The 19,876-nt window shown below is 47.2% G+C and overlaps 2 protein-coding genes across 6 annotated transcripts in view; one reads left to right on the top strand and one right to left on the bottom strand.

The window, feature by feature from the left end:
- The window catches only part of CCP110 (centriolar coiled-coil protein 110), a 31,355-nt gene extending 29,728 nt beyond the window's left edge, over positions 1–1,627 (bottom strand). For 2 of the 4 annotated variants that reach the window (XM_075564569.1, XM_075564572.1), the window contains exon 1: positions 1,433–1,627. The gene's annotated coding sequence lies outside the window, so the exon portion shown is untranslated. Of the gene's footprint in view, positions 1–1,252; positions 1,272–1,432 lie in introns of those variants that run through there. The other 2 variants (XM_075564570.1, XM_075564571.1) reach the window with 2 other exon arrangements.
- A 6,982-nt stretch (positions 1,628–8,609) lies between these two features.
- Positions 8,610–19,876, top strand: part of GDE1 (glycerophosphodiester phosphodiesterase 1) — a 30,550-nt gene continuing 19,283 nt past the window's right edge. Inside the window, exon 1 of one of the 2 annotated variants that reach the window (XM_075564568.1) lies at positions 8,610–9,004. In XM_075564568.1, coding sequence (XP_075420683.1) covers positions 8,744–9,004 — 261 coding nt within the window. In that variant the 5' untranslated portion in view covers positions 8,610–8,743. The remainder of the gene's footprint in view (positions 9,005–19,876) is intronic. The other variant, XM_075564567.1, reaches the window with a different exon arrangement.

Raw genomic sequence — 19,876 nt, 5'->3', positions numbered from 1 at the left:
CCGTCCTTTCCAAGACTGCAATTGTTTATGGGCGCACAAAAGCCCCTGTGGTTTCAAACTGCCCACTATGTTGATCTCAACTCAACGCAACCATTACACCACCAGGGCTCCCCAGAGGTAGAAACTTTAAATTAAGGAACAAGATTGTTAACCCCACAGTCCTCAGCCAGTGAGGAACCAGGAGAGGGGCTCATGAACTAGGGAATATAGAATGTTCCTGAACTGTGGTTGCCCCCCCTCCCCCCCACAGCCCATTTTGTCCTCTGAGGCTTGGGCATCCAATTTAGCACAATCGACTAATAAAACCCCTGTCTCGCCAAAGTGGGTACAAATTAGATTTCCTGAGCGTTTGTCGATGGCAAACACTTGTGATCCCCATTTATAACCTCATATGGCATAAGGCAGTTGGCCCCAGTTCTCCCTTGGGAGACCCATCCAATAGGGTCCAAACCGGGGTTTGTCCCCACCCACTCGTTACCAAGAGGAACTGAGAAGTTACCAGGTGTCTCACATCCAGGTGACAATGAGGAGGTTTCTCATTCAGGTACCCACTGTCTACAAGTCACTTTACCATCCCCAGGCCTCAGTTTCCTCATTTGTAAATAGGATCATTAGTCTCTCTCAAATCTAGGGACTTAGTGAGAATTCAGAGACCACGAATGTAGGGCAATTCTCACAGTGCAGGGTATCAGAAAGCTTTAAGAAATGGGAGTGGAGAAGAGGGGGTGGTCTGTGTTTGGTTCCTGGGCAGATTCAAATGTCACTTAGAAAACGTGCAGAGGGCGACCCGTTTCCAGCCCATCAAACCCAGGTCCAGGCGCCAGTCCTCATGCCAGAATGGGGCGTGGGGGCCCACGACAAGCAGATAAGAAAACCAACGGGCGGGTACCCCCTCGCAGGATCAGGTCAATCTTGAAATTTAGCTGTTTTATTACCCTCCTGTTCGGGGCGCGAGAGTCGGAAAGGTAGTGTTAATAGCACCCGCTCCTCGGGCCTTGGGCGGCGATGACCGCGTTCAAAAATGGCCAGCAACCCCTGGGAGCCCCTCCTCCCCCAGCGCCCACGGAAAAGACTCGGCCCCGGCAGTCTCGCTAACAGGAGGTGGCCCTCCGGCGCCGGGCTGCGGAGGGTGGCGTGGATCTACCGGGGGCTTCTGCCCGCAGCCCAGCCCCCTCCTCACCCACCCATCTCGCCCAGCTCCTCCGCGGAGCTCCCAAAGGCCCACCAGGCGGTGGCAGCACCCGAGCATCACCTGCGCGCCCGCGGCCGCCGGTCCCGCTCCCGAGCTGCAGCCTGGCACATCCGGACCCCCGGCTGGGGCTCGCGGCCCCGGAGCCCCGCACCTGCCCCCAGCCCCCGAGGGTGCCAGTTCCACCTCGCGGGTCGCCCCTGCGCCACGCACGCCCCGCCCCGCTGAGGGTCACACACACACCTGCTACCTGTCACTCCCGTCGGTTTTCCTCCCTCACTTCGGGCCTCGTCCGCAAGGCTCAAGTGGTACTGACAGAGCACAGTTCGGTCCACCGCCTCCTTCTCCTCCTCCTCCCCGCCATATTACGGGTCTCTGGCGGCAACGCGGGCTCCTGGCAACCGCCGCCGCCACGGTTCGGGCTCCACCTTCGTAGGGCGGGCACTTCCGGTGTTGGCTGAGCCAACCGTTGTACTGGACGAATCTACCGAAAAACTATAATCCCGGGGTGCATTGCGCTCCGGGTTACGAGTACTCGTCCAATGATAGAGAAGGTAGACTTCCTAGCAAACGCGGTGCACGCTGGGAGATGTAGTCTTAAGGGCCTCTACAGTGACAGTATAGTAAACATCTCCCAAGAGTCCGAAGCCACCCCATTCCGAGAAATTCCTAAAAATGACCATGTTTTATTTATCTGTATAGAGATAAACTCTTTCATTGTTCGAGAGCACACAACATTCACACAGACACACACACACACACACACACCTCACTGCCATTGAGTAAATTTCACAGAGTAAAAGCATCCCCATGGATTTCCCAGGCGGCACATCTTTCCCAGAGCAAAAAGCTTCCTCTTTCTTCAGCAGAGCGGCTGGGAGGTTGGAACTGCTGACCTTGAGGTTAGTTCAACTCAAAGCTTATGCCACCAGGCCTCCTACAACACTGAAGCAAACCAAAATTCTCCCTTCCATACAGTCTGCCGGCTCACAGCCACCCTGTAGGGTAAGATAGACCTGGCTCTGAGTTTCCGAGAGCGTAACTCTTTATTTTATTTATTTATTTTGACTCTAACACTTTAAGGGAAAGCCCTGCCTCTCTCCCTGGGAGCATCTGCTGGTTTTAACTGCTGACCTTGCAGTTAGCAGCCCAATCCATAACCAGTACACCACCAGGGCTCCTTAAGCCAAAATTATTTCTCCTTGCCCTTTACAACTTAGTGGAAAATGATGTTCAAGAAGAAAAGGAAAACATTCTAAAAGAGAGTAAAAGCCGTGGATCTTTTTATTATTATTAAAGAATAAATTAACATTTAATATTCATGTTCACCTATGAAAGATGAAATACCTGAAAGAGGTCACCGGATAAACATGAGTGGCCTGTGACTGGTATCATTGGTTAGAAACATTTCAATGATGAGTAAAGGCTAATGAAAATTAACTGACATTCTTTTCTTTTTTCATCATTTTATTGGGGGCTGTTACAGCTTTTATAACAATCCATACATCAATTGTATCTAGCACATTTGTGCATATGTTGCCATCATCATTTTCAAAACATTTTCTTTCTACTTGAGCCCTTGGATCACCTTTTTCCCCCCCTCCCTCTACCTCATGAACCATTGATAAATGATAAATTATTGCTATTTTCATATCTTAGAGTCCAATGTCTCTCTTCACCCATGTTTCTGTTGTTCATCCCTTTGGGGGGAATTTTATGTTGATCAGTTTTATCAGTTCCCCATTTCATCTTCAGCGTTTATGTGAGGAAGGTGATCACACAATGATGGTTTTTGTTCCTTGGTGTCTGCTACCTGGTCCATTCAACACCTTGTATTCGCTTAGGCCGTGTGCTTCTTCTCTGTGGGCTTTGTTGCTTCCAAGCTAGATGGCCGCTTGTTTGCCTTCAAGCCTTTAAGACCCCAGACGCTATATCTTTTTGATAGAGCCCTGGATCTTTTATAAAAATTTTCTTTGTAAACAATTGCTACCAATTTCTCAAAACATGATTTAGTGCACTTGACTGCTAACTGCCAGGTCAGCAGTTCGAAACCACCAGTCACTCTGGGAGAAAGACTTGACTTTCCTCCCATAAAGAGTTACAGTCTTGGAAACCCACAGCGTCAGTTATACCCTGTCCTAAAGAGGTCTCTATGAGTCAGAATCGACATGATGGCAGTGAGTTTTTTCCCTCTCTTTAGAGCCCTGATGGTATAGTGGGTTACATGTTGGGCTGCTATCCACAAGGTCAGCAGTTTGAACCCGTAGAATCCACCAGCTGTCTCCGCAAGGGAAAGATAAGGCTTTCTACTCCTCTAAAGAGTTACAGTCTCAGAAACCCACCAAAGCAATTCTACCCTCTTGTATAGGGCCATTGTGAGTTGTTATCACTAGAGGGCAATGAGTTTTTTAATTCCCTCCATTGACCCTGGATGATACAAACAAATAACTTGCTAACCAGAGAGTGGAGTGTTTGAATGTACCAAGAAAGAAAACTCTGGCATGCTACTTGTGAAAAAAGTCGCCTTTGAATACCTTAGGGAACATGAAGCAAAGTTAGACTCTGATCGCCATTAGTACAAGTTGACTTTATAGCAACTGCTTTTCAGGTTTTTCCTTTCCCTAACTTGGCTTTACTTTCTGTCTCTCTTCTAAGACCTAATTTTTACACATGTAAAATGGGAATTTCAACAAGTGATCTAAAATTGATGGCAAGGAGGGCATAGGATGCCTGGTGGGGTTTGATCAAGGGCATTGCAGCCAAGAGGAATTAGTGAAACCCAAATGAAGGCTGAACATGATAGTGGGACAGGAGGAAAGGAAAAGGAAGTAGAGTAAAGAACTAGGAGGTAAATGACATTTATAGAGGTCTAAATACAGGCATGTACATATGTAAATGTATTTATATATAATATAGGGAAATTGATCTATGTACATATGTTTATATGTTAATTATTAAGACATGAGTCAGACATTGGGCCTCTACTCAAGTACTCCCTCAATCCAAGAACACTTTGGTCTAATAACCCAGCATTCTGTGATGCTCACCTTCCCAACATGATCACTGAAGACAAAATGGGTGTATAAGTAAATTTGATGAAGAAAGCTAAGGTGCCCAGCTATCAAAAGATATAGCATCTGGAGTCTTAAAGGCTTGAAGATAAACAAGCAGGCATTTAGCTGAGAAGGAACAAAGCCCACATGGAAGAAGCACACCAGCCTGTGTGATCATGAGGTGTTGATTGAGTCAGGTATCAGGCATCAAAGACCAAGAACACAAATCATATCATTGTGAATGAGGGGAGTGTGGAGTACAGACCCAAAGCCCATCTGTAGAAAGTTGGACATACCCTCACAGAAGGGTCACAAGGAAGAGATGAGCCAGTCTGGGAGCAGAAAAGCACCAACAAAACATACACATTTCCTCTAATTCTTTAATACTTCCTCCCTCCAACTATCATGACCCCAATTCTATCTTACAAATCTGGTTAGACCAGAGCATGTATGCTGGTACAGGTCAGAGCTCACAACACAGGGAATCCAGGACAGATAAACTCCTAAGGACCAATCATGAGAGTAGCAATACCAGAAGGGTCAGGGTACAGTTATATGATCTACATATAACCCCCTCCCAGGGGGATGGATAACAGAAAAATGAGTGGGTGAAGGGAGACAGTGGTTGAAGTAAGACATGAAAAAAATGTATAAGTTATCAAGTGTTCATGGGGGTGGGGTATGAGCTAAAGCAAGGGCTCAAGTAGAAAGAAAATGTTTTTTTAATTGATGGCAGCAACATATGTACAAATGTGCTTGACACATGGATGGATGGATGGATGGATGGATTGTAATAACTGTAAGAGCCCCCAATAAAATGATTTTTTAATGTACAAAAAAAGAGGGGAATTCTTTTTATTAATGGGATAAATACATATATTAAATCATTCCATAGTTCCAGCATGTCCAGCAAAATTGTACATTTGCTACCACAATCAGTGGTAGCAATTCTTTTTCTATATAGACCCCTTGACATCATCACCCCTTTACCCTGCCAATCCCTCTATGGCCCTCTCCTCCCCCCCAAAATCCCTTATTCCATTTATAACTCTATGGGTTCATCACTCCTGCTTCTCAATCAAAACACACAAAAAAATATACTGCAACATCAAGAGGGTGACCCCCCCCAATGACAGAACACTCCTGAGATCCCCCCAATATGTAAAATCAAATATCGAATCAAATAATACAACCCCCAAATACATAAGATTTTGGAAACCAGATCAGGTCCAGTATGCATCCTGGGGGGAATTTACTGACACAAGTTTTAAGTGTTCCTGTCAGGCTTCTGCCTTTGACCTTCTATACTCAACTCACCAATGCTCTCCATTTAGTGACCACTTTCCTCCTACCCCTCATTTGTGGATCGAGGGAGTTCACCAGAGGCTTATTTCCTGTAGAGTTCCCCCAGTGCAACTTGAGCTCCCCCTGTCATCCATAGCTTTCTGTACATCAGAGTCTCAGACTTTAGGCTCTGGTACTATTCCCTGCCTTTAACTTTGGGTTACATGCTTCACAATCCTTCGGTGGCTGCTGTTGGTGTGCTTCTTCCATGTGGACTTAGTGGACTTCTCACTTAGATGGCTGCTTGTTCGAAGACAAGCCTTTAAGACCCCAGATGCTATTGTATCTGATAGCCGGGCACCGTCTAATTCCTTCACCACATTTTGCTGTAGCATCTGCTTGTTTTCCCTTCTGGAGGCGAGTATCGAGCAGGGCCATGATGTGAGAAGTAATTGTTCTTAAGTTGGAGCTGGGGGTTACTGTGAGCCCCGAACCCTAATGTGGGGCTTTTAAAAAGGACCCATGACAAGGGGGTACTGTAGAGAACCATCAAGATAACCCAAGCTCCCTGCCTGTATACCTATGTAAGCCACAATTTGGGGTGTCTAGAGGAGTCCTGGCAGCATAGTGGGTTACAAACTGGGCTGCTAACAGCAAGGTTGGCAGTTCAAAGCCACCAGACCCTCCTTGGGAAAAAGATAAGGCTTTCTACTCCTGAAATGAGTTGTAGTCTCAGAAACTCACAGGGGGCAGTTATACCCCATACTCTAGGGTCGGTCACTATGAGTCAGAGTCTATTGGTGGCAGAGAGATCCAGTGAGTAGGAGAGACGATCCTGGCGGTGCAGTGAGTTCCAAGCTGCCTGCTTAACCAACTGCAAGGTCAGCAATTTGAGCCCACCCACCTCCCTGCAGGAGAAAGAGGAAGCTTTCTCCTCCATTCAAGGTTTCCAGCTTCAGGCACCCACAGGGGCAGTTCTCCCTGTCCTGGAAGGAACGCAAGTGGTAATAGTGGGTTATGACTTGGGCTGCTAAGGACCAGGTCAGCAGATCAAAACCACCCCCTTGCTCCACCATGGGAGAAAGATGAGGCTTTTTCCTCCTGTCAGGGTTGACAGCCTCAGAAACCCACAGGGGCAGTTCTCCTCTGGACCCACAGGGTCAATATGGGTCCAAGTCAATTTGTTCAGTTTATTTATTTTTGACTCAGTCCTATGGGGTCGCAAAACACGCGAATCGACTGGATGGCGGTGAGTTTGGTTTTTTGGTTTTAGTTCCATTTTTCTGAGAGAGCAGAAAGAGGAGTAAAATTCAGAGAAATCCCTCACTCACTCACTCGCTGCCCTCAAGTCCATTCTGACTCATGGGGACCCTGTGGGCAGGGTAAAACTGCCCCTGTGGGTTTCTGGGACCGTCACTGTACGGGAGTAGACAGCCTCCTCTTTTTCCTGCGAGAAGGGGAGGGGCAGTGGAAAAGCCACAGGCCTCACTCAGGAGTTGCTGATGTCTGAACTGATGGGACCATGGACCTCACTGCTCTTGGCCTCAATTGTCCTATCTGTAAAACAAACCATTAAAATTTCTTCCTACTTATACGGCAAAACAAACAAAAAAGCCTACCACAAACACACACATACATACAATAACAATATATAAGAATAAGGGTTCCTCAGGACCAGGGGTGTGAGGGGCGATACTGGGAGAGTGGAGGGTGAGTGGGGTGGAAAAGGGGAACCCATTACAAGGATCCACATGTGACCTCCTCCCTGGGGGATGGACAACAGAGAAGGGGATGAAGGGAGACCCTGGATAGGGCAAGATATGACAAAATAATAATTTATAAATTATCAAGGGCTCATGATGGAGGGGGGAGCGGGGAGGGAGGGGAAAAAAAGAGGACCTGATGCAAAGGGCTTAAGTGGAGAGCAAATGCTTTGAAAATGATTACGGCAAAGAATGTACAGATGTGCTTTATACAATTGATGTGTGTGTATGTACGGATTGTGATAAGAGTCGTATGAGCCCCTAATGTTTAAAAAAAGAAGAAGAAGAACGGTTCCTGGGGAGTAGGGTGGGGGAGGAAGGGGTTAAACTCCGAGTTTAGCCGTTAAAGGAGAGCTGATACCAAAGCGTTCAAGAAGAAAATGTTTTGAAAAGGGATGTGGCAGCCATTGTACAACTATGCTTGACCTAATTGAATTCTGGATTGTTATCGTATCTGTAAAAGCTCACAATCAAATGATTAAACAAACGATTAAAATCTCTTCCTACTTTATCATCGGATCACACTTCTTTTGCTCGATTCGTTCATTCCCTCAGAATCTGAAAATTGTTAAGTCGGCGGAAAAAATTCCTCTTCGAGGTCGCTGTGGTTCGGTGTCGGGGTGTCGGTTCGGACTAGGGGCGACCCCACGTACGACAGAGAGCGCGCTCCTCGCAACTGTTCTTATGTTTGAGCCCAGCGTTTCAGCAGCACAACACACAAGTCGCCACAGGACGACAAACTGACGGACTAGTGGTGGCTCTTCTAAGATAGCACCTGTCTACTGAGGCTCTTAGGAGAATAAATGAGATCTAGAAAGAGTTCGCTGGCCACAGTCCCTGGACACAGGGAGGTCCCTCGAAAGGCTAGCTCTTCTTACCAAGTTCTTTTTCTGCATGCGGATGGAAGCTCCACAAGAGCAAGAACCCTATTGGTCCTGTTCATGGCTGTGCCCTTGGCACCTAGAGAGGTGTTCGGCACGTCTTGGATTAAATGGAATAAATAGATAGGCTCCGCGCCCTGCCTGTCAAGACCCCTTGGCCTCAGTGTCCTCCGGGGTAGGAAAAAGGGCGTCCCTCAGCTCCCTTCCAGCCCTGCATCCGTCGGGGGTCGCTTCCATCCCGCCTCTTTCCTCCCAGCGAGTCCCAAAGTCCACTGAAGTCGCCCTGCCGCAGAAAAACCCCCAAACCACTTTGAACTTGAACCTGGGGCCAGGGCCCGCCCCCGTTGCCGTGGCAGCGGCTCCGCCCTGCGCTCCGGGGACCCCGGGCTCTGATTGGCTAGCCGTCTGTCTCTTTGGCCAGCTGTGTGCGCTGACGCCGCCATTGTGCGGCGCTGGGACCCTCCCAGGGTGTCATCTGGGGCGGGCGCCTCCGGGTCTTTCCCTCCTGTCGCTCGCCTGTCCCGGGAGCCCGGCGGGTCCGGGACTCCCGTCCGTGCCGGTCCAGGCGCCGGCATGTGGCTGTGCGAGGAGCAGGGGGGCCTCCTGGGCCCCTTCTCCTTCCTGCTGCTGCTGCTGCTGCTGGTGACGCGCAGCCCCTTCAATGCCTGCCTCCTCACCGGCAGCCTCTACGTGCTGCTGCGCTGCTTCAGCTTCGAGCCGGTGCCCTTGACCAGGGCCCTGCAGGTGCTCAAGCCCTACGGCCGCGTCTCCGCCATCGCCCACCGCGGGGGCAGCCACGACGCGCCGGAGAACACCTTGGCGGCCATCCGGCTGGTGAGCCCCCCGCCCATCTCCCCACTCCCCCGTCCTCCCTTTCGAGGTCCCACCGGGAAGCGGGGTCTCCTCTTGGCTCTTCCGCAGGTCCCGCCGCCTGGCCGGTTAGCCTTCCCAGTATCCTGTTTGCCCACATGGAATGATTCCAACGGTCCTCGATATCCTCCCCGCCCCAGTATCGGAGACTCTCCCCAACTTCAGATCTTTGTCCACGACGCCAGCCAATATTTATAGAACGCCGGCCGAGTGCCCCGCACTTGGGGGGCAGCCAGGAACCAGGCGGACAAGGTCCCTGCTTTCCTGTGGAGTTTCCATTGGGGTGGGGGAGACCGCAAGCAAGCGCATACATGAGGTCTTTTAAGGAGACGAAGAGCGCAATGAAGAAATAGGCGAATGGCACCCAGGCCGGCGGGCAGTTGCTCTTTTGGATAATGTGTACGGGATATGTTTAGCTAGTGACATTGCACTGGAACCAGAATTCTGAGAGTCAGCCGTGGGTTCTGGGTGGGAAAGGGTTCCAGGCAAAGGGAGGTCGTTTTTTGAACGTCCCAAAGAGGGGTGTGTGAATGAAGTAGGAAATGTGGCCAGGTCAGTTGTGAGGTGGCTTGGAGCAGCTTGTGAAACAATGGCTCTTCATTCTGTTTTCCAGTGAACTCTCTGAAACCCTCTTTTTTTTGAAGTCCACCCCCACCCCACCACCACCACCCCTAGAGTTTCTAAAACAGAACACCCTTCACAGGGACTGGGTACTTTGCTTGTCCTTTATATGACTTTGTCATCTCCTTATCTCTCTCACACACACATCCCCAAAGCTTCCATTTGGGCTAGCACAACAAACTGGTGGCCTTGCTGAATGACCAATTTCTGCCACCCTGTTTTATCAGGCCCTCCCAGCCCCGGCAGTCTCCTGTGGCTTCCTAATAATGGAAATTCGCACTGCATAGTACAAGAGCTTTCCCACCAGAGAGTGGTGTATCCGGGGAAACCCATCTGAGACTCTCCTCCCTCTGAGATACCATTTTCACATTCCGTAGGTAGAGAACCAGGGACGGTCTGGCCCTGGACTTCAGTTCTCTGAGGCTAAGCCCCGGTGCTCTTCGACATAGTTTAGGACGTGTTCGAGAACATACAAATACTGTTTGCCCAGCTAGGAACTAGGCGTGTTATGGAGTGAGCAAGTTTTCTTAAGCTGGCGGTGCCCCAGTGAGGTCAGGAGTAGGGTGCAGCAGGCAAGGCACCTGAGTCAGTACTCAGAAGTGAACACCTTCTTCAAATTGTGCTCCGTAGGCACCTCTCCTCATTCTAGCCACAGCCCGAACCCCAGTTTTCCCGTCTGTGAAATAAGAATTTAAATATCTACCTCCTACTAACCTACTGCCATTGAGTCAATTCTGACTCATAGTAACAGATGGTGTAGTTTAAAAACAGAAACAAACTGCCTTTGAGATGATTCTAACTCGCGGTCACCCCAGGTATATCAGAGTCAAACTGGTGTTGTGCCTTTGAGTGGGTTCCCACTCCTAGCGACCCTATGCGCAGCAGAACGAAGCACTGCCCAGCCCCGCGCCATCCCCCCAAGTGTGAAGTTTGTATGTTTAGCCGCTCGTTGTAGCCACGCATAGCAGGTTCAGAGTCTGATTTCTTCAAAGTAGATCACCAGGACGTTCGAGGTACCTTTCGAGGCAGATTCAAACCCCTCACTTTTGCATCACCTCGTGATGTAATGATTCAGTGAGATAATCCACAATTTTGCCTGGCCCATAAGAACTTTCCAAATGTAAGCTAATCTGCCAGGAATCCCCAGTCAGAAAGTGTGGCGAGAGAAGGGGACCCAATAGGCAAGCTTTGAGTCAGTGGAGTAAACTTAGTGACCTGAGACAACTTAGTGACCTGAGTTCAGCACTCAGCTGCTAAGGGGAAGGTTGATTTGAAACATCCAGAGACCCCATGGGGAGAAAGAACAGGTATGCTCTGATAGAGGTTGTTTATGTTTGGAGCCAGCTAGACCTGTGGGTCTTGATCCCTTGGGGGGTGGGGGTCGGATGACTCTTTCACAGGGGTCGCCCGATTCATAACAATAGCAAAATTACAGTGATGAAGTAGTAATGAAAATAATTTTATGTTGGGGGGGGGCGTTCACCACAACATGAGGAACTGTTTTAAAGGGTCACGGCATTAGGAAGGAACCACTGGTCTACACCCTTTCGATTCATTGACCCAGATGATTGAGTCAAACTGCCTCACAGGGCTTCTGAGGTCAGATCACCTGGTCTTTTCTGCCATGGGTGTGTTTGCTTTGATTGGCAGCTGAGTATTTCACCATTGTACTACCCTAGAAAGCCCTGTGGCAGTTGGACTGTGTCACGTAGGCCCTCTATGAGTGAATTAACTCAACAGCACCTAAGAACAACAAACTCTTACTATGTCTCTCTCCCGTCGGTCCTTTGTGAGAGTAGCTTTTCTAGCATTGGACTGCTAACTGTAAGGTCAGTGGTTTGAAACCACTAACTGCTCTGTGAGAGCAAGATGAAGCTATCTGCCCTCTTAAAGATTTATAGCCTTGAAATCCTATATAGCAGTGGTTCTCAACCTTCCTAAGGCCGCGACCCTTTCATATAGTTCCTCATGTTGTGGTGATCCCCAACCATAAAATTATTTTTGTTGCTACTTCATAATGGTCATTTTGCTACTGTTATGAATTGGGTGACCCCCGTGAAAGGGTTGTTTGACCCCCAAAGGGTCGAGACCCACAGGTCGAGAACCGCTGCTATATAGGGTCACTATGAGTTGGGATCAATTCAGTGGAGTTGTTTTTGTTTTCCATCTCAGGTTATGTTTTGGTAGGTTTTCTTAAAGTTTAGCCCAGTGTTTATGGAGTGCCGAAGGTATCCAATAAGTACTGACTGACGGCTATCGGTAGCATGTCTGGTTGAATAGGACAAACAAAGCCACTGCTGTGGACTCAGCAGCCCTGTACGACAGACAGAGTAGAGCTGTCCCCTAGGGTTTCCAAGACTGTAAAGCTTTATGGGAGCAGACAGCCTGGTCTTTTTCCTAAGGAGGGTTTGAACTGCTGACCTTGGCTGAATTCCTGTAAGCCAAATTAAATGATTGAGGAAGTATGTATGTATGGGTCATAGCCTGTTGCATGGCAAGGGAATCACTGTATCGTGATATTCCATTCGTAGCTTGTCCGTTTCTGTTGGACTTGTCTGTGATATGTATACGAGCATACCTCGGTGTATCGCAGCCACCCTCAACAGTCTCATGTGTGCACCCGTATGCCTCATGCTGTGGCTGGTAACCCTCATCAAGCAAGGCCATCAGCGCCATTTTTCAGCAGCAGCACCCACTGCATGTCTCAGTGTCACGTTTTGGCAGTTCTCACAGTATCTCGAAGGCTTTTATCATGCCCTTGCCCACTTAATAAAACAATCTCACGCAACCCACAGCAATAGAATAGAACTGCTCCTCTGGCTTTCCGAGAGTGTAACTCCTTTACAGGAGTAGAAAGCCTCATCTCTGTCCAGCGGAGCGCTCGGACTGAGGGTTCCCATTGGATAGCAGCCCACTGCGTAATCCACGCCGCCGCTAGGGCTCCTTGGTAACGTAGAAGGGCAGCAAAAAAGAGAGAGAAGGGAAACCTCTCAACAAGATGGATGGACACAATGGCTGCAACAATGGTCTCAAACCTAACGACCAGTGTGAGGATGGTGCGGGCACAGGTACTGTTTCCTTGTGTGGCATCTAAGAGTCAGAACCAACTGGGCAGCAACAAAAATCCCAAGACATTGGTCTAACCTGCATTGTTGCAGTTACACTTGATTGTGATGGTTTGGATGAATCTCACCATATCTCAGGGGCGGACCTGTCATGCTAATGACGAACACCGCACCACCTTGATTGCTGGCCTTCAGAGGAAATAAGATGCCGTGGATTGGTGTTGACTTAAAGCAACCCTACAAGGGGCCTCCAAGAAGCTTGTGGGGAAAATTCTCTCATCTTTTAATCTCATTTTCCATGAGCTTTTAGAAGCTCCTTCGTATGTACAACAGAAGAAACCCCTTCCTGGTCCTGCACTGTCCGTATAGTTGCTTCTATGTGAGGCCCCACTCGGTGTCCCTACTGTGTCATTCCCCCTCCTTGAGCGTCTTCCTCTTTTCCCCCGACCCTCTGCCTGGCAGAGCACCCTTCTCGAGGGGCTACCCCTTCCTGTTAACACGTCCAAAGTTGAGACACATCGGCAAATGAAGAGTCTCAGAGCTTAAAATGCTCCACCCATGGCAGCCAGGCCAATTGTACTGTGCAGGGTGGCCCCTCCCCAGTTATATTTAGGGTACCTTCCCACCTGATGAGCTCATGTTCCAGCACTAATCTCTGCAATTCCGAGGGTCGTCTAATCCTGCAGAAGTGGACCACCACATCCTTCTTCCTCATCCGTCCTAGTCTGGAAACCCAGCCGACCCAGCTGGTACTTGAAATACCGGTAGCATAGCTTCTAGCGTCCCAGAAATGCACACGGCACCACAGTAGGACAGCCTGCCCAACGAGGGGTGATTCAAGGGACTGAAATGTATCTACTATCAATAGATGTCAACAGTAATCAGCTGCTGAGTGCAGCCTACACAAGACAAGGTGTTGTCCTCCCTGGACTTCAAGAGAAATACGTGTTTAGTTTATTTCCTTCAAGGCTTGTTTTTGCCTCGTTCATCCTCCATTTGCCCTTGTACAGCTCATGACTTATATTCTGAAACGTTTCAGAATGGAAAAAGAACCCCCCAAAATTCATGGAAGACTTTCTGACAGTGATAGGATTTCTGGTATATGACAAACAAGATACTGAAGGAGAAACAAAACAGCCGTGACATGGGCGGATCCTAAAAGCAGATGTCCTTTAAAAGTGTTAAAAGGGTGAAATGAGGCCCCCACTGTCCATTCTCCACACTGTGGTCAGAGCACAACTCTAGAAGCATAAATCCGATGCCTTCACTTAAAGCCCTTCAGTAGTTTCTTGTTGCAATTAGGTAAAACTGTAGAACGTTTCCACCCATGCTGAGTGTTTGTTAAGACGCTTTGGGCTTCCTGTAACAGCAAAGCCAATGAACTGTCACTTTTGCTCACAAGGGATGTGTGTGGGGAGAAGACAGCTTGGCTAATTGAGCTGCTCCGTTTGTGGTCATCAAAGTCCCAGGTTCTCCTCCTTCTTTTTAATACTCAGATTATTATTTTTTTAAAATCATTTTGTTGGGGGCTTGTACAACTCTTATCACAATCCATACATCCATCCGTTGTGTCAAGCACTTTGGTACATTTGTTTCCCTCATCAATCATGTTCAGAACATTTGCGTTCTACTTGAGCCTTTGGTATCAACTTCTCATTTCCCCCTCCCTCTCCGCCCCCTTTCCCCAATGAACCCTTGATAATTTGTAAATTACTATTATTTTGTCCTAACTTCGGTTATTTTTTGACAATTTCATCGACATACCATTCACATATCATCTATTTTAATAGGTCAATCATATTCACAGGAGTTGTGCAACCATCACTGCAGTCAGTTCCAGTCTGTTTCTTCTTCCTTAGAGTCACCGCTGACTCTCCATTTCCTGCCAGCCTCCCCTGTCCTGTCCCTTTGAATCGATGGGTCCTGTTGTTGTCTTTATGGGTTAGCCTAATCTAGGTTTCACATACCGGACATCATACAGAATCAAGTGGGGCAACATCAATAACAATGAATCAAAGATCATCATCAATCAAGAGAAAAGCAGAAAATATTAGAAGCTGGAGCAATTATACATTGAGGGAGATCTCTGACAGGGGGGTCCCATGTTTACCTAACTAGACTTACAGCAACCCATCCTGCAGTGTACTCTGTCTGTGTAACAAAGCCTTGCCTGTCTCTGGTTCATAGTCAGGGGATTCACCAGTGGCTTAATCTGCACGGGGACCCTACAAATGGGTTTCAGGCTTTCACTGTCATTCCAGCGCTTTCTGAAAATTTGGTGTTCAGAATTAAATACCATTCCCTCCTCTGGGTTTGGGTTTTACTAGTTACAATTCTTAGATCACACCGACTGGTGTGCTTCTTGCTAGTGGACTTAGCGTACATCATTTAGATGTCTGGTTGTTTAACACAAGCCTTTTTTAAAAAATCATTTTATTGGGGGCTCATACAACTCTTTATCACAATCCATACATCCATTCATTGTAACGCAAGCTTTAAGACCCCATATGCTATTCTTTCTGATAGCTGGGTCATCTACTTTCTTTATCACACTACCCACGTCTTAAGAACGAATTCGTTCTTAGATTGGGTCTACAATTGCATTTACATGTGTCCCTGGTTCACTTTAAACACATCATTATGTTACTGAGGGACATTATAAATTGTCCCCATGGGCCCGGCTATCAAAAGAGATAGTGTCTGGGGTCTTAAAGGCTTGAGGGTGAACAAGCGGCCATCTAGCTCAGAAGCAAAAAAGCCCACATGGAAGAAGCACACCGGCCAGTGCGATCACGAGGTGCCAAGGGACCAGGTATAAGGCATCATGCAAAAAAAAACAACAACGATATAAGTGTGTGTATATATGTGTATATGTATATATATACCATATTAAATGAAGGGGGAAGTGCAGAGTGGAGACCCAAGGCCCAAGTGACGGCCAATGGAGATCCCCTCATAGAGGCGTTTAGGAGAGGAGATGGGTTAATTAGGGTGCGAGGTAGTACCGATGGGGAACACAGCTTTCCCCCAGATCCTGGATGCTTCCTCCCCCCAACTACCATGATCCGAATTCTACCTTGCAGGCCTGGATAGGACAGAGGCTGTACACTGGTGCATATGAGGGCTGGAGGTACAGGGAATCCAGGGTGGATGATACCTTCAGGACCAAGGGTGTGAGGGACGATGCTGGGAGAGTGGAGGGTGAGTGGGTTGGAAGGGGGGAACTGATTGCAAGGATCCGCATGTGACCTCTTCCCTGGGAGAGGGACAGCAGAGAAGGGGGGAAGGGAGACTCCGGATAGGGCAAGATATGACAAAATAACGAGGTATAAATTACCAAGGGCACATGAGGGAGGGGGGAAAGGGGAGGGAGGGGAAAAAAAAAAGAGGACCTGATGCAAGGGGCTTAAGTGGAGAGCAAATGCCTTGAGAATGATTGGGGCAGGGAATGTATGGATGTGCTTTATACAATTGATGTATGTATATGTATGGAAGGTGATAAGAGTTGTATGAGTCCCTAATAAAATGTAAAAAAAGAAAAGAGGAGAAAAAAATGATTAGGGCAGGGACTGTACAGATGTGCTTTATACAATTGATGTATGTATATGTATGAACCGTGATAAGAATTGTATGAGCCCCTAATACATTGTTAAAGTTAAAAAAAATAAAAAAAAGAATATTAAAAAATAATAATAATAATAAATTGTCCCCATGGGCATATGGTAGTTCTGTTGCTATTACCCTTAATTAGCCACTGATATAGAATTTAAAACACTGTCATGAGAAAAAAAGTACACGTGCTTAAGATAGTTTTTTTTGGAAACAGTACCTGGATTGTTGATTCACACAGATGAACAAATTAGGTGACTGGGCACTGTTTACATTGATATTGAGGGTTGGAGACAGGGCAACACTTTCGTTAATGCTGTTTAACAAAGGCAGAGTCAGTCTTAGGCACATGGGGTTTGGGAGTTTCTTTAATCCGCTTTGCTTAGTGACTCGGGTTCTTCTGATCATCTGCCGTGTGTTCCATAGCCCCTATTGCAGTGTTGAGGGAACCCTGAAGTCCCTTATAGGTTAGGTGTTGGGCTCCGAACCGCAAGGCCAGCAGTTCAAACCCACCAGACAGACGCTCCACAGAAGCATGAGGTTCTCACAGATGAGGGTTTCTGCTCCCATAAAGATCTGCAGGCTCAGAACCCCTACACAGGGTCGCCATGAGCCAGAATCAGTTTGTTGCTATTGGTTCTGGGCTTTTCAGCAATGCAGCTGTGAGGTGGCTGTTGCAGCCCCGGACATCAGCTTCTGCCACAATGGCATCTCATCCCAAGCAAAGACACCACTTCTGCTTCCTTTCTCTTTACCCATTTCACCTCACCCTAGCACTCAACGATTTGGAAATTGATCACTTACTCTGAGCACAGGGAAATAGATGTGGAGAAGCAAGCAACACTTGGTACCACCTTGACTGGCTTCCTCCTGCCCTGGAGTCTGCTTTGTCCTTTGCCTTCTGCTTGGAAATTCTCCCTCAGTTCTCTGCGTGGCTGGCGCCATGTGATCACTGAGGTCTTTGCTCTGAGGCCATGTTCCCAGAGAGGCTTTCTTTGGTTGCCTTGTCTACTGACCCACTCACCATCACCTCCACATTACCCTCTGGTTTCCCGGTCTTGAGCCATCTTCACAACTGTTTCTTAATGTTTGAGCCCATTGCTGCAGTCAATTCATTCTTTGGGGGATCTTCTTGTTCTCTGTCCCTTCACTCTACCAAGCATGATGTCCTTCTCCAGGGACTGGTCTCTCCTGATAACATGGCCAAAGTACATGAAATCTCACCATCGTTGCCTCTAAGGAGCATTCTGGCTGGATCTCTTCCAAGACGGGTGGATCTGTGTGTTCTTTGGGCAGTCATGGTCCTTTCAATGTTCTCCTCCAGCACCATCATTCCAATGCATCGGCTTTTCTTCAGTTTTCCTTATTCAGTGTCCGACTTTTACCTGTGTAGGAGCCCATTGAAACCCCCCTGGCTTGGATCAGGCATAAAGGAGTTCTGCTTTGTCCTAGAGCAGTGGTTCTCAACCTCCCTACTGCCATGACCCTTTCATGCGGTTCCTCATGTGGTGGTGATCCCCAACCATAAAATTATTGTCATTGCTACTTCATAACCGTCATTTTGCTACTGCTATGAATCGGGCGACCCCTGTTGCTGGGGTTGTTCGACCCCCAGAGGGGTCGTGACCCACAGGTTGAGAACAACTGTCTTATAGGGTTGAATAGGCTAGGCTCAGGGGACTGGAGGATACTCGAGAGAAATGGGAAATGGGACGTTGTTAATTACATATGGCTTTCTTTTTTTTTAACAGTTTTATTGGCACTTAATCCACAAATCGCACAATTTAATCTTCCAATCATATCAAGAAGAGTTGTACAATCATCATCACAATCAATTTTAGAGTATTTTCTCCGCCGCCCCTCCCCCCCATGGTTAAATGACTTGTGTAATCACCACCAGTCCTAGTGTTCCCTCCCACATACAGTGTTTGTTCCCCCACCCCTCTCTGTATGGGTTTCTTTAAGGGTGATCAAGATACCCTAAAATGTGTTGTGATAGTGGTTGTAAAGTGCTAAATATACTAAAATCAATTGAATTACTGGTATGCACATATAGGAAATAGATACATTTCTCCAAAGTTGTCTCCCCCAAATATATGCCAAACTTAGCAGCTTGCTACGCATGGTAAATGACTATGCACCGTTCTCCCTAAGGGTTATCAGCCTCTAGAGTAATCAGACTATACAGTCTGTCCCACCGTTCTGATAAGGATAGTATCAGAAAGTACACTGTATAAGGAAATAGACTGTATAGTCTGTCCCACCCCCTTCTGATAAGGATAGTAGTAGATTGTTTCCTTGTAGGAAAACCCAGAGAGGTCAAGCCCACTCAAGGGTGACCAAGGTTAGGCTGAATCTAGGGTCCGCCCTTCTTGTCACATGTACACCCCTAGTCCCTCCCCTTCCTAACATGTGTACACCCCTAGCTCATCCCCTTCCTGTTACGTTTAAGCCCATGGTATATCCCCCTCCTATTGCTTGTATTGCCTATTGTACAACGCCTTCCTGTGATGTATATCTTTACTTGTGATTAGGAAGCATACACACCCCTAAAGATATATAAGTTTTGGTTAGCAATAAATCCCTCTCTCTCCTGCCCTGTACCACCAAAAGGAGCTGAAGTGAGCATGCTACTATGAAATGTGTCTGACTATGTTACTCTCTCTCCTCTCTCTCTCTATGACTTTATTATAATCTTTATATATCTCAACCATACAATTGCACTTACTGAACCTGTGATTAGTTGTGGGGGGCCGGGTTCCCCCACATGCACATTAGATAAGTGAGTTGTATATTACATGAATTATATCTCACTAAAACCAACTGGGGGCAGCGAGGAAGATTGCGGTTCTGAATTTTTTCAGGTGCAAAATCTCTGCTTATTCCATTGTGCAGTTCTGTGTCCCAGTAACAGAGTCTAGGTTTTCTTCATGGACTGTAAATAAAAGTAAATTCTTTCTGAACTAAGTTATCTTATGATGATGGATGTTAAAAAGATACTTTTCAGTGCAACATTTTAAAAGTTGTCTTAAAAAAGTTGTGTAATGAATTTGTTAGAGCAATCTTTTAAAAATCAACTGTATTAAGTAAAATTTCCATACAGTGAAATATACACATTTAAATGTATAGTTTGACAAGTTTTGATGACTGTATACACTGGGATAACTACAACCTCAATCCATTTGTATCGCCCAGAACTTTCCCTTGTGCCTCCCCTCTGGCAACCATTGTTCGGATTTCTCTTACTCTGTTCTTTCATGACTAAACTGACTATGGTTTCAACAGGTGTTTTAAATAAAATTGGAATTTTATGTAAATTGATTTATGTGAAATACTATTATGATCAGATAGATTTCCCTAGATAAATAAACAAGTGAGTTTGAAGTGTATGCCAATAATGTGAATTAGAACTTTTGCCTCTATAACTGGAAGAACATAAGCCACCAAAGACAAACCTGCTCCCATCAAGCCAATTCCAACTCCTCGCGACCCCGTGCAGGGTGTCTAAGACTATCTTTCTGGGAGCAAAGAGCCTCTTCTT

This window comes from Tenrec ecaudatus, chromosome 12, assembly GCF_050624435.1.
Source record: "Tenrec ecaudatus isolate mTenEca1 chromosome 12, mTenEca1.hap1, whole genome shotgun sequence".
Classification (NCBI taxonomy): Eukaryota; Metazoa; Chordata; class Mammalia; order Afrosoricida; family Tenrecidae; genus Tenrec; species Tenrec ecaudatus.
Note: the sequence above shows the minus strand (reverse complement) of the source record. Positions and strands in the feature narration are given on the sequence as shown.